The sequence below is a fragment of the Bactrocera latifrons genome, unplaced genomic scaffold (assembly GCF_001853355.1).
Source record: "Bactrocera latifrons isolate USDA-ARS-PBARC rearing strain unplaced genomic scaffold, ASM185335v1 scaffold_314, whole genome shotgun sequence".
NCBI lineage: Eukaryota > Metazoa > Arthropoda > Insecta > Diptera > Tephritidae > Bactrocera > Bactrocera latifrons.
This window is the reverse complement of record NW_017536786.1, coordinates 231,099-243,489: the sequence shown is the minus strand read 5'-3', so window position 1 is coordinate 243,489 and position 12,391 is coordinate 231,099. Positions and strand designations below refer to the sequence as shown.

Genomic DNA, 12,391 nt, shown 5'->3' with positions numbered 1-12,391 from the left:
ATACAGCACGAGCTCACTTTTGACCCAAAAAAGCGAGGGACGATGATTCTAATCAGTGTTTGTTTCAAGCATTATAAACCCAAACACATAGATATGAGATAATGGATGAAACGTGTCTCCATTTTTTCCCTCCGAAAACCACTCGGCAGTAATCTGAATGAACCATCACGATGAACCCACTCCAAAGCATGGAAAACCGCAACAGTTCGGAAAGTAATAAATAAAGGTTTTCTTACGCAGCGACTAGTTCGGTAGAGGGCGCTGCTAGCTAACGAACGAGCGGCTGATSAGTTGTCTCCRAGCACCTGGAGAGCCAGTAAAAACATTTCCGCGCGACGTGTTTCTGWGAGTGGTATAAGCCGCAAATGCAGCGATCGTTAGAGCARAGGTATGCGATTAAATTCTGTGTRAGAMTCGGTAAACMTACGACAGAGACGTTTGATATGATTAAGCAGGCTTACCCAGATGTGGCTTCRGCAARAAGTKGTGTGTTTCGGTGGCACCAGGRCTTTTTGGAGAGCCCGGAAAAGATCGTTGATGAAGACCGTGCTGGAAGCTCTGCGACATCGACGAACACCGACAATCTGACTCGCGTTACATCAAAGGCATCTTACGTGGAAGTCCTCACGAGACTCAAAYGAAGAGCAATCGGGTCCGACACGACATCGCAGCCGATAGGAAGCACAGCARCGCYACGGCTCACATCGTYTTTCGTGTGAACAGCTACCTTASCTAGTCSGTCATGCCAACRCCTCCGTAGCCGCGCTAGAGTCCARAAAAAATACTCGCTGGAAATAAATTCTGTYCGGATGAAGAGGTGTTCACTGAAACTCAGTTCTATATTGAAGCAAAGGTCATAACCACCTAAAAAAATGATACCCAAAAGTTGGAGAGTYACTATAATCAGTGAAAAGAACTATGTTGAATAAATTATCATTTCTCATTCATTATAAAGACTGTACAAATTTGCCCGTTTAATAAATGAATCATGATGAATTGAACGGGTTATTTTTTTTTTTTTTATCATAGATTTCGGAGAGGTATTGAATCTAAACTCAAGTATCATCAGTATTTCGTAAATTCTCCAAAAAAGTGCAATCAACTAATGCTTCATACATAAACGCTTGCAAGTAACCTGAACTCACTTTGAAGAATAATTGCTTACATTACAGAGCAGTCAGACAATATTAAGCCTAAACTGTCGATAAAAATGGCATCATCAAATGGATTAGCAATKTCAAATGCTAATCGCACATCGGCGTCTACGCCAGTAAAGAAGAAAAATTGCGCTATTGACAGTTACAGACTGGAAACGTCATTCTTGTTTCACTACTCTTTAACGTCAGCACAACGAAGTTTCCGGCGGTGAAGTGCTTAAAGAAAATGAAAATCGTAAAGGATATGAAATATGTAAACTTCGCTGGTCAAGTTTTCGGTCTTGTGCCATTCTACGAAGTCAAACRCGGCGAGCTGAGAGTAAGCCTTCGTGGTCACTACTTCACGTACTTCATCAATATGCAGATATTTATAATGTCACTGGCCGTCAGCTGGATTGTGCTTAACAGCGGTAGCGGCTTTTCGGTATTTCGCAATTTGGAAGGCTCYGACCAAACCACCGAGGCGTTCTTTTGCCTTATAAGCTGCAACATCATTATCTTCGTTTCGTCGACGAACAGTCGATGCTATTGTGGCGTCATGCAGGAAATCGGTACGATGGACGTAGATCTGGTAGCTAAGGGCTTCACCGCAGCCTACTCCTGTCATTTGCTAACGGGTTTCCTGGTCATAACCGCAGCGGGTTTACTGTACACCGCCTATTATTATATGAACTTGCTGAGCGATGATTTTCATTTCCATCAAGCCATTTTGCTCGGCATTTACAGCCTGCAATTRCTGATATCGAATTTGTACGCGATTTGCTTACGCGTTTTGCTCGGCAATTTAAGCCAACGTATCGACTTCGTTAAYGTCCAGTTGGAAATAAGTACGAAAAGTGATCTGGCTGTGGAAAGCAACTGGCGACAGATGAGCTATCACATCGAGAAGCTCTGCAAGTACCGTTACATCATAGATAAAATCAACAAGAATGGCGGCATATCATTGCTTTCCTACATGGCTGTCGCGTTCTATATTTTGACCAAGCAATCCTACATGGCGTTCATGACCGTAGTACAACCCATGGGCTTTGAGGAGAGATATGACATTTTGGGATTATCGTTTGCTTGGATTTTCGYTGAACTTGTAACGATTGCGGTGATTTGTAGTGCCTGTGATGCCGTAGCTTCTGAGGTGAGTATGTATTTATGATCACGTTTTGCGGGAAACATGAAAATATAATGGTAGTGTTGTCATCTCATGTTTGGACGCTAGCAGAACAAAGCTAAGCTGCGTCGAAAAAGATATCTTCGTCTGTCTGTAAAAACTCAAACTATTCCTTAATCCCTGCATATTGCTGATTTTCTTCTAGACTTTGAAGTTTAATTTTTCAGTCTCCTATCATTGCAATTACTCCTTAATTGGGTCCGGTAATGAACGAGAACAAGACAAATGTCTCCTGTCGCCAAACAAACAGTCACGCACCGACAATTGAGAAGTAAAGTTCTCTCTCTACTAAAAAAGACCAAACTCTATATATTACTTATTATTCCTGTCCTGCCATATGGTGCAGAGGCATGGACGATGAAAACAACTGATGAGTAGACGAAACGAATTTTCGATATATCGATGGAACGAGCTATATGAATCATACGACGGTGTGAACTATGGTGCACCCCAGTATTTTCATTATATTTTCCAAGTTCATTCAATGTTTCGTGCACAGATCGATCACAATTGGTTTCAGTGACTCAATCGACCGCCTAGCGACTCTSATTCACTTCATTGTCTACTATACAAATTGGAGACTTTTCCACTTAACGCTTTAACTACTATTTTTAGTCAGCAGAAGACACTATGAAGCGTAGCTAAGCAATGAGGAATTTTACGTTTTTGAAATCGAATCGAATCGCACACATGCTTTTCAATAGCCGAGTCTTAAACTCAATGATTCCTATGTGGGTGTGAAAGCATTGCTTTGACCTTCCGCCATTAATTTCCTTAAATATTTTATGTAGTTCAATTAATGCAGACAGTCTTATCAATTTGAAAGATTTTTAGCTAATAAAGTTATCTCTGCAATTAATTGCAAAATCAATTAGCTTCGCTTATTTATGCTCTCCATGCGCGCAAACCAATCGAGCAATTAATTCAATAGTAGTCCGGCTGCCGTCTTCACTCTTTACTCGCGTAAACAACAGACCGCTTCTACAAAAATGTGGACTAAACGACGCGTCTCCTCCTACAAAAATGTGACCAACATAAAAGTTCGYAAAGCACCAGAGCCCAGCCCGTCTTCAATACTGGCAAGTATYAAGTGGAATGTACTGATTTTGAAGTTAGTTGGTTTGGTGCCATTCTATACGACACCAAACTCTGATGAGATCGCCGCACCCAAAGGACTGCCGAAGCACATCACTCAGGCCATCTTTTGCGCTAAAACGGCGATGCATCTGCTTCATGTCTACGCCTTTTCGTCGCCCTTCATTATGCAAAAACTGCTGCAGCGAGGCAAAACGCAAGGCATTGCGAACACACTTAGCGTCTGCTTCTGCATCTTCGGCGATGTTGTCATTAGYTGGTCATGCGCTGGCAACGGCACCAAAATAATCGCGATAATTAACGGATTTCTGAAAATCGATCGACGACTCGGACAACTGGCCCCACCGCTCGCACAGCATCAACAAACTGAAAATGCGTTCAATATGTGTTTGTTGTTGCTATTTGGCTATCTCTGCGCAATAACAATACCGATGGCGAAATGTTTCTACGGCACTCTGTCCGCCCACTTATTTCTGGGTATTTCGTTCTTCCAGGTGGAAAACTTCACCTCGTGTGTGTTTGTGCTATTCATTGCATCGCTGCTGCATCAGCTTGCCTTGCGCCTTCAGCAAACCAACAAGTTRATAGCTCAATACGGTGTGGAGGACGCAGCAGCGCCRGCACACGATCTGCAGAATTTCGCACGAAATTCCACAACATTTTACAGTTTGCATAACGAGCTGTTGGACTTGCTGCAATTGATCAACAAATTCGCCGGTCTGGGTCTGGTGGCATTCCTCCTGTATGCCTGCGCCGGTTTGCTGACCTTCACTTATGCCTGCACTTTGTACGATTCGCGCAATGGTGATGACTGGTTCAATATACTGTGGAACTTATCCTGGATTCTGAACTTCGCGACCGTTTTGATCTTATTGGCGTTTCGTTGTGACTGCGTCACCAAAGAGGTTGATAACAGACAATAAATTCTTAAATATAGCATATATTTGTTTATAGTACACAATAGACCCAAGGTCGCGKTGCACCTCTTGTTTTAATAATAAATAGCACACTTAGTTACGAATTATAAAAATTATAGAAAAACTTTTAAAAATCATGTTCCTTTCCAGGCCAATAACACAGGGCAGATACTTGCGCGCGTTTACGCCAAGGGCAAGAACTATCAAGATATCGTAAGACCAGTATTTGCTTAGGCAATCACAGTGTCACACAGTGGTCACAGTGATTTTCCTTCAACAAGTGTAATTTACTTGCAGGTGGATAAGTTTTTGTCGAAGAGCATTAAGCAGGAAGTGCAGTTCACCGCTTATGGCTTTTTCGCTATTGACAACACAACACTATTCAAGGTACCGCTATTTTTCATAACATATTTTTTTATTTGAACGGTTATACTYAGCAAAATTATTTTAGATCTTCTCTGCGGTCACCACTTACCTGGTAATATTGATTCAATTCAAGCAGTTGGAGGATTCAAAGGCCGCAGAGTAGACATTTGCACCGAAAAAATAATAAAAAAAAATTATATTTGCTATTAAAATATTGTTATGGAATTAAGTAAGCTCAATTTGAAACATTCGTTCAAACGAAACAAAAAAAGATAGTTATAAAGYGAACTAGTTCCGTACCTCTAAAGAGGCGGCATTAGTTCCCGTTCAATTTCAATTTGTTTTTACCTCTCACACTATAGCTCCAGAACACATCTAATTCACCGCTATTTACATATATATATTGAATGTATATACATATATCTTTAACAAAATACAGATCACAAATTTTGTGCAACTTAGTCAACAGCGAMTTTGGAATTCATTATACTTTAAGTTTACTTCGTCCTACTTAAATGGGCAAAAAAACACCCTTAACCCGCACGAWGTGGGAATCAAAAGTTGTAGGCCAGAAACAGCACTCTGGATCACATATATCTTTATATATAAAAATTACGTGTCATGTTGTTTGTCTGCGATGGACTCCTAAACAACTGAACCGATTTTAGGAGAATTTAACACAATGTGTCCAGTTCGAACCAACTTAGAAGATAATATACTATCCTAACTATACTATCCTAACAATTCATAAATAAAGAATACAGTTAAAGCTCTATTAAATGGACGCCTTATTAAGCGGACATATCCATTAACCGTGCACACCTTTGATGTTTATTAAGCGCACAACCCTATTAATTGGACAGGAACGCTGGTAACCAGACATTTTTCCAGTGAAATTTATTTGCATAAACATGTTCAAACTCAATACCTCGGATTCTTAAACCGACAAAAATGTTTTCGCTTTAATTCGGAAATAACATTGTCACTGTATTGAATAGTTTATTATATGAAAAGTAGTATAAAAAGTATGACACAGCAACGCGTGGCCGAATCTCCTATTATACATATGTATGTAAATCTTAATGAGCTACTAAGGTCATAAGGATATTCCTGAATTGTAATTAATTTGCTTGGTTATAAAGTATATGTATTTCAAAGTACATATAGGTTTTACGTTTGGGGGTTTCAATAATACTGATTGTTTCTGATATATATCTGGTGGTATGGTAAATAAATGTAAATGAAGTGATGAGTGGTGTTTATTAAGGCAAGTATACTTATACTTATATATTGTTTTATACCTCGCAACATGTCGCCGCAAAGAGTACAATAGTTTTGCTCACCTAACGGGAGTACGTAACACCTAAAACTAAGCGAGAGATATATAGGACTATGTATTTATAAATGATCAGAWTGGCGAGACGAGTTGCATTCCTGGCTATCAGTCGGTCTGCTTGTGCAAGCTGTAAGTTGAGAAAAAAGCTAAAATATCTTCATGAAACTTGGTTCAAACGTTCCTCGGCGAAAAGTAAGAATGAGTTCGTAGATGGAGTGGATAGTGCCACAAAACGGAAACCTATAAAGTGTCATAAGTAAGCACTAAACTAAGATACAAAACAAAAAAAAAAGTAATTTTGCGACGGTTACCTGTGGGCTAAAAATTTTTTTAGTAATAGGAGTGGTCCAGCCCGTAAATGGTTTAAGGAGTTACATGAGTTTACGGGTTAAAAAAACAATGTTACCGTCTTATTAAATTCTAAAATACCTCTAGAAGATTCTCCTAAATTTTCAGGTTAATTCGAGAATTAGTTTCGAAGACASAGCGTTGAGAACTKGTACGCTCGAAACTAGCTAGRTTAAGTGTGCCGTCTTTAAGYGAGTTTTTCTCAAAACTGTGTTTTTGAAGTCCATTGGCAAGAATTCTCGACAACTGCTCAACTGATCTTCATGAAATTTTACACAAATATATGAGATACGATTCTTAAAGACTTGGACAAAGGATTGTTTTTTTTTTTTCGAAAATTTCTCTGAAATTTTTATTTTTTAGTAAAAATGTCTGCCGAAAATACAATTTTCAGTTTTTTCCTTCGTCCAAGTTCTAAGTTAAGATTTTAACAAAAAAAWTTTATTTTTTTGCTTTAGATGATCCCGTGAGGAGTTCCCCTAATAAAGCTAAAACTTAAGCAAACATCAATGAGGTTATCAGAATAAAACTTTGCACTGAAGGTATTTCATCTTACGTCCCAAACTTAYCGAATTCGCCAAAGCATATATCTGATTTTCAAGCTAAGATATTGGTCAATCAGTTTGGTTTGGTTTTGAAATTCGAGAAGAATATTTTTCCTATGGTATTCTTGCATGTTGCGATTGYATGTTGCGAGAGTATAAAATGTTCGGTTACACAAGAACATAACTTTTCCTTACTTGTTTATTACAGCATTTTTTATGATTTCGGAGCCATAAATCATGAAATAATTACGTATATCTGGATAATAGAATCAACTGATCAAAATCACTGCAATAATAAATTTCAAATTACTTATTGACTGAGTCACCAAGTATAATTTAGAATTCACAATTTAATTAAACCTAACTATCGTGGAGTCCTTTCCGGTGCCTCAAATACTAAAACCTACAATAAAATGAATGCAAAAATTATTAGGGCCGTTAAATGTCTCAACATTTATGTTTTGAGAATTAATTTATACATCAAACCCTGGGTATTGACTACCATTATTATAGCCCCTTTGSGAAAAGCATGACTAAATGTATAAAGATATGCAACTTTAATCAAACAGGTTGCGCCTACTTTTATATCCGCGTATGACTGTGACATTTGACAAATGAGTGAGTTGAGTTAATATTATATAAAAACATTAAATCAAGCCATAATTCAGTTGTTATTATATCAACGTGCCGAAATGGTAACCCTTACATCGGTTATGTGAAAAAAGTCATTAGACAAAAGTTACAGCTCTTTTCATTATCTACAATATTGGCATATAACTCTTTTCTATACTCGTTGATTTGTCGAAAATAGATATAGACCGTTTTTAATCCTCGAAAATTTAGCTACACCCCTGGCTTTCCTTTCACCGTCTTCAGATCGCCCGTAAACTATTATTTCCTTAATAGTTTTTAATTTATTTTTCGTTTTCGATGGCTTGCGATCTACTTTGAATTTTTTTCTTTTCATCTTTTCGAAGGCTTTTGTACTATAATAAATCCCGAAACGAAATATTCATAAATATTTATAAATCCAAATAAAGTATAATGCACCCTGTATAAATTCTATTTACCTGCCAATCATTACTCGTCAGCTCCAGCAGGTTCAACAACAGAACAGTACTAAATTKAATGCATTTTTATGGCTGGCGGTCTTTATGACAGCAAAGCAGACAATATCAATGTTATTGACCACTACAAATATTAGTTACTAATCACTAATGCATAACAATTCATTTGGTAATGTAATCCTAATATATGAATGTATGCTTAACGCTGCTCTAATTATAATTACATACATAATATATATGTATATAGGTGAAAGGGTGGTAAAAGGGCTTCTTATTGGCAACAAGCGCTCCCAATCAAGCAAAAGTCAGTCTACCGTGTTCCGACGCAGTCGAAATGTCAGCAGCAGCAATAAGGATGAGCGTTTTGCAAACACGCCAACTACAACAGAAACACGCCACAGCATATACACTCGTTAAGGATATGAAATGGATATTGTTGGTGCTGAAAGTTTTGGGTGTAGTGCCGATTTTCCAGGTTATACAGCCGTACAAGRTTGTATTGCCGAAAAAGCATGGCTTCGCGTCACTTTACTCCACACTCGTGCGCCTTTTCTGCTTTGTTGGCACATTGCCGTACTTGTACGTGGCCTTCTTGCCCTTCAGCATCAGCATTTTCATCTACAGCGAAATGGATAATGCGACCATAGCGCTGGCACTGCTGCCCGACCAACTGAGCAGCGTTATTATTTWGTGGAAGAGCGAGCAAAAGTCAAAGAATTTCATAGAAATCATCAACCTGCTGCTCGGCGTCGACAAAGAGTTGCAACGGCATTCACACGCGCCGAGAGCTTTGGAGAATAGGTGCGCGCATTTCGAGCGCTACCTGTGGCTGCCGCTGGTCCATGTCGTAGGGATATGTGTCCTGCAATGGCTGCAAGTGAGCAAATGCACATCGTTCCTCTACTGTGTGTGCATGTACTTCTTCTACATGCTACTTCACGCCATCATTATCAGTTATGTGATATGGGTGGCGACCTTGTTGCATTTGCTGGCGTTGCGCTTTAGGTAATTGAATGACTTCATCAAAATATATACGACACGGCAGGGCACGCGCCTTGAAAAGAACAATATGACTTCGATRTCGGAGACCTTCACAGCCGATATGCTGCTCTTCTATCGCGAGCATAATAATTTGCTGGCGWTTCACAGAAAGCTCAATGATTTCGTGCACATCACGCTGCTGGTTTTCATAGCCTACTTCTCCTACACCAGCACTCTGTCGATGTAACAAGTCTATCTGATTTTCACCAAACTGAATGATATGAATGTGAGAGGAATACTTTGGTGCCTCATCTATCTTTGTGTCCATGTGCCAATCGCGGCATTGCTGATGCTTTGGAGTGACGTGGCAACGAAGGAGGTGATTGAAGAAACTTTATTTCATCGTTGAATTCTTATTTAAATACTTAAGTTTCTAGGCGAACGMWATGKCGCGCGCAGTGGCGCGCATCAACGGCAGGGACAAAGSGCAACAGCGTCTGGTWGAATGATCWCAGTTTATATTTAATGTGCAAATTTCACATTAAGTTTTTCTTTTCGCTGCAGGTTGATAAATTTCTTACCTCCAGCATTAAACAGGATGTCCAATTCACTGCCTATGGTTTCTTTCCAATCAACATGTSAACGCTTTTCAACGTAAGCATATATCGGTTTGGTATCGGTTATATGAGTAATCGTGTTCGCCTTYAGATATGCACAGCCATAATTGCTTATGTGGTTATTCTAATACAGTTCAAACAGTTAGAGAAAACGAGAGCTGGCGCCTCAGCTTAAGTAATTGATGATAAAGTTACTTAATTCTTGAAATATTGTTGACTAAATAAAAGCAAGCTACGTACCGATGGAACTGTACGAAAATTCCCCTGTAAATTTTCGGAATAAAATTAATGTGAAATTTATTGCGTTGTCTGCAAGAATTTATTTAACAACACGATTTACGATTTTTTGGGCCGACCTTTTTTGTAATACGACGAAAAGTTCTTCTCAGCGAGCAATTTTTTGTTTTTTTTTTGTTTTTTTTTTTTGTCATCCGAGAACGGGATATAGCCACTGGTGGCTAGATGTAGAGAATATGGTGAATGCTGATACAAATCGAAGTCAAATTCAAATCCTTCCTTTTTGAAGGTCGAAGTGATAGTCCGATCCTGTAAGGTCAGGGCTATATGAGTCATCAAAGATGTGTGTTGTCTAGCGTTATCCTGATGGAATACGAAGCTTCTTCTGTTGATCACTTCTGGTTGTTTTTCTCGACTGTTTGCTTTAATCTCATCAGTTGTTGACAGTAAAATGTAGAATCAATCGTACGACCAGGCTGGAGCAGCTCATAGTGGATGATTCTTTTTCAATCCCACCAAACAATCAGCATAACTTTTCGAGGCGTCATTCTTGGCTTTGCGACCATTTGTTGAGCTTCACCACGCTTGGACCATGATCTTTATTATTAATTATTGTCCTAATTGATCCACTTTTCGTTTCCTTTTACTATTCGCTTCAGAAATGGATCGATTTCATTTCGTTTCAGCAAAGTTTCACAGATTTTAATTCGGTCCGTTAAATTTTTCACAGACAATTCAAATACTTATCGAGCTTCTTTTTGTTGCCAGCGTTTTTTAAATGAATCAAAACTAACTGGAACTAAAAGGTGCTTTTTATCTCCTTAATACACATAGTGTTGGCATATGAGAGTTACTAAAGTTGAACTCCCCAAACTCAAATCACCATACTCCACGAAAAAAAAATTGAGTTGCGGAAGGAAATTTGTTTGAAATTTGACTTCCATTGCCAATTCAAGAGTTCGAGTTATGAAGAACTGCGAGTTATAGAAATTCGATTTKTGAAAGTTGAACGGTATTTGCACAGAACGACTAAAATATCAATTATTTTTATTTGTTTGCATGGGCGTATGAAAGCAATTGGTTAAACGGTACCTTTTGTTTTCACATTTCTTCTTGTTAAATATACTTTTAGGCGTGCACGCACTATCGTAGGGTTAATCTCTTTGTGTGACTTTAATATCAATATCTTTGAATAAATAGATCTGAGAAAAATGCAATAAATAAACAAAAAAAAAAAACTTACTAGAAAGCTGAAATTACAAGTAAAATTATTTGAGCAATTAATATTTAGTCGCTACAGAACAAGCATAACCTCAAGTTACTTCGGTTCAACCGCAAAGTGGGATTAACAGCACATCKATTATGGCCCGTACCGGAACAGTAAGGCAACGGCCAGCTATAAGCAGCGAAACGCAACGCCGAGATCCACAGCAAAGGCTCACCACCACTGCCTACAGCACATTTGAGGAGATCAAGTGGATTGTATACACACTAACCGCCATCGGTCTGTTGCCATTTTACACCATMAACAGCGATTATGAAATCGGCCCCACACACCGCAAGCGTCTCWTCAGGACCCTCTACACGACCGGCTTGCGTGCATTGTGCACCCTGCTGCACATCACTAGTACATACCTGATATTTTCACCCATCGACGGATCCAGTTTCCACATTTTCGGCAGTGTGGACAGTGTGAATGTCGCTTTGCACATACTCCTAACAATTCTCTGCTTCCTCACCATTACGTTGGGTTGCGCGTGGAAATCGCACGACTTTCAGCAGATTGTCAACAAGTTACTGCTAATCGATCAGCAACTCCAAGCACTCACGAATCTCGCGSCACCTATACATAACGATTGCGCCTTTTATAGACGCTATTTGGTGCAACTGTGCATCTTTATAGTGCTGTCATTTCAGACTATCTTATTCAGTAAAAAAATTTCYACATCGAGTCTTTTCTCGATTTCGTTCTATGTGATAGAGAACACCATCAGTAATTTATTCGTAATTTTCATAGCGCTTCTTTGCCATCTACTGGCAATGCGGTTYCGATATCTGAACACCTACGCAAAGTCTTTCGCTAATGAAGAGAAGCAGCAGCTCCCGCGTTGTAGCAGGGCTTTAGAACCATCAGTTTTCTATGTCATTCTACCAGAAGAGCGGCACTATTCRACACCATCAGAAAATCTCTTTATAAACGCCAGTTCCTTTATATATCGCATGCACTACGATCTGCTCAGAATCTACAAACTGCTCAACGGCTATGTTGGCCCTGCTCTGTTGATGTACTTCGTATATATATTCTATGTGGTATCGGATATTATGTATTTTATGGCTAAAAGAAAGAGCGCAGACAGGTTCATTTTATGGCAAACTGGCTCACTGTATTTGCACATTAGTATCATAGCGCTAGTCTCACGCTGCTGCAGCACACTGACCAAGGAAGTAAGTTGTGTTCAAAAATAATTAAAATAATTTGTCTTTGGTGATTCAAGAGAGAAAGAATCGCTCTTATACGCACTTTTCAGGCCCATCAAATGTCGGCAATCATTTCTAATAT

The 12,391-nt window shown here is 39.0% G+C and overlaps 1 protein-coding gene across 1 annotated transcript in view; it reads left to right on the top strand.

Moving 5' to 3' along the window:
* The window catches only part of LOC108970891, an 8,406-nt gene extending 3,543 nt beyond the window's left edge, over window positions 1–4,863 (top strand). The window contains exons 2-7 of the mRNA XM_018936588.1: window positions 1,347–1,476; window positions 1,522–2,216; window positions 3,254–4,322; window positions 4,485–4,547; window positions 4,632–4,721; window positions 4,786–4,863. Coding sequence (XP_018792133.1) covers window positions 1,347–1,476; window positions 1,522–2,216; window positions 3,254–4,322; window positions 4,485–4,547; window positions 4,632–4,721; window positions 4,786–4,863 — 2,125 coding nt within the window. The remainder of the gene's footprint in view (window positions 1–1,346; window positions 1,477–1,521; window positions 2,217–3,253; window positions 4,323–4,484; window positions 4,548–4,631; window positions 4,722–4,785) is intronic.
* Window positions 4,864–12,391: the final 7,528 nt, after the last annotated feature.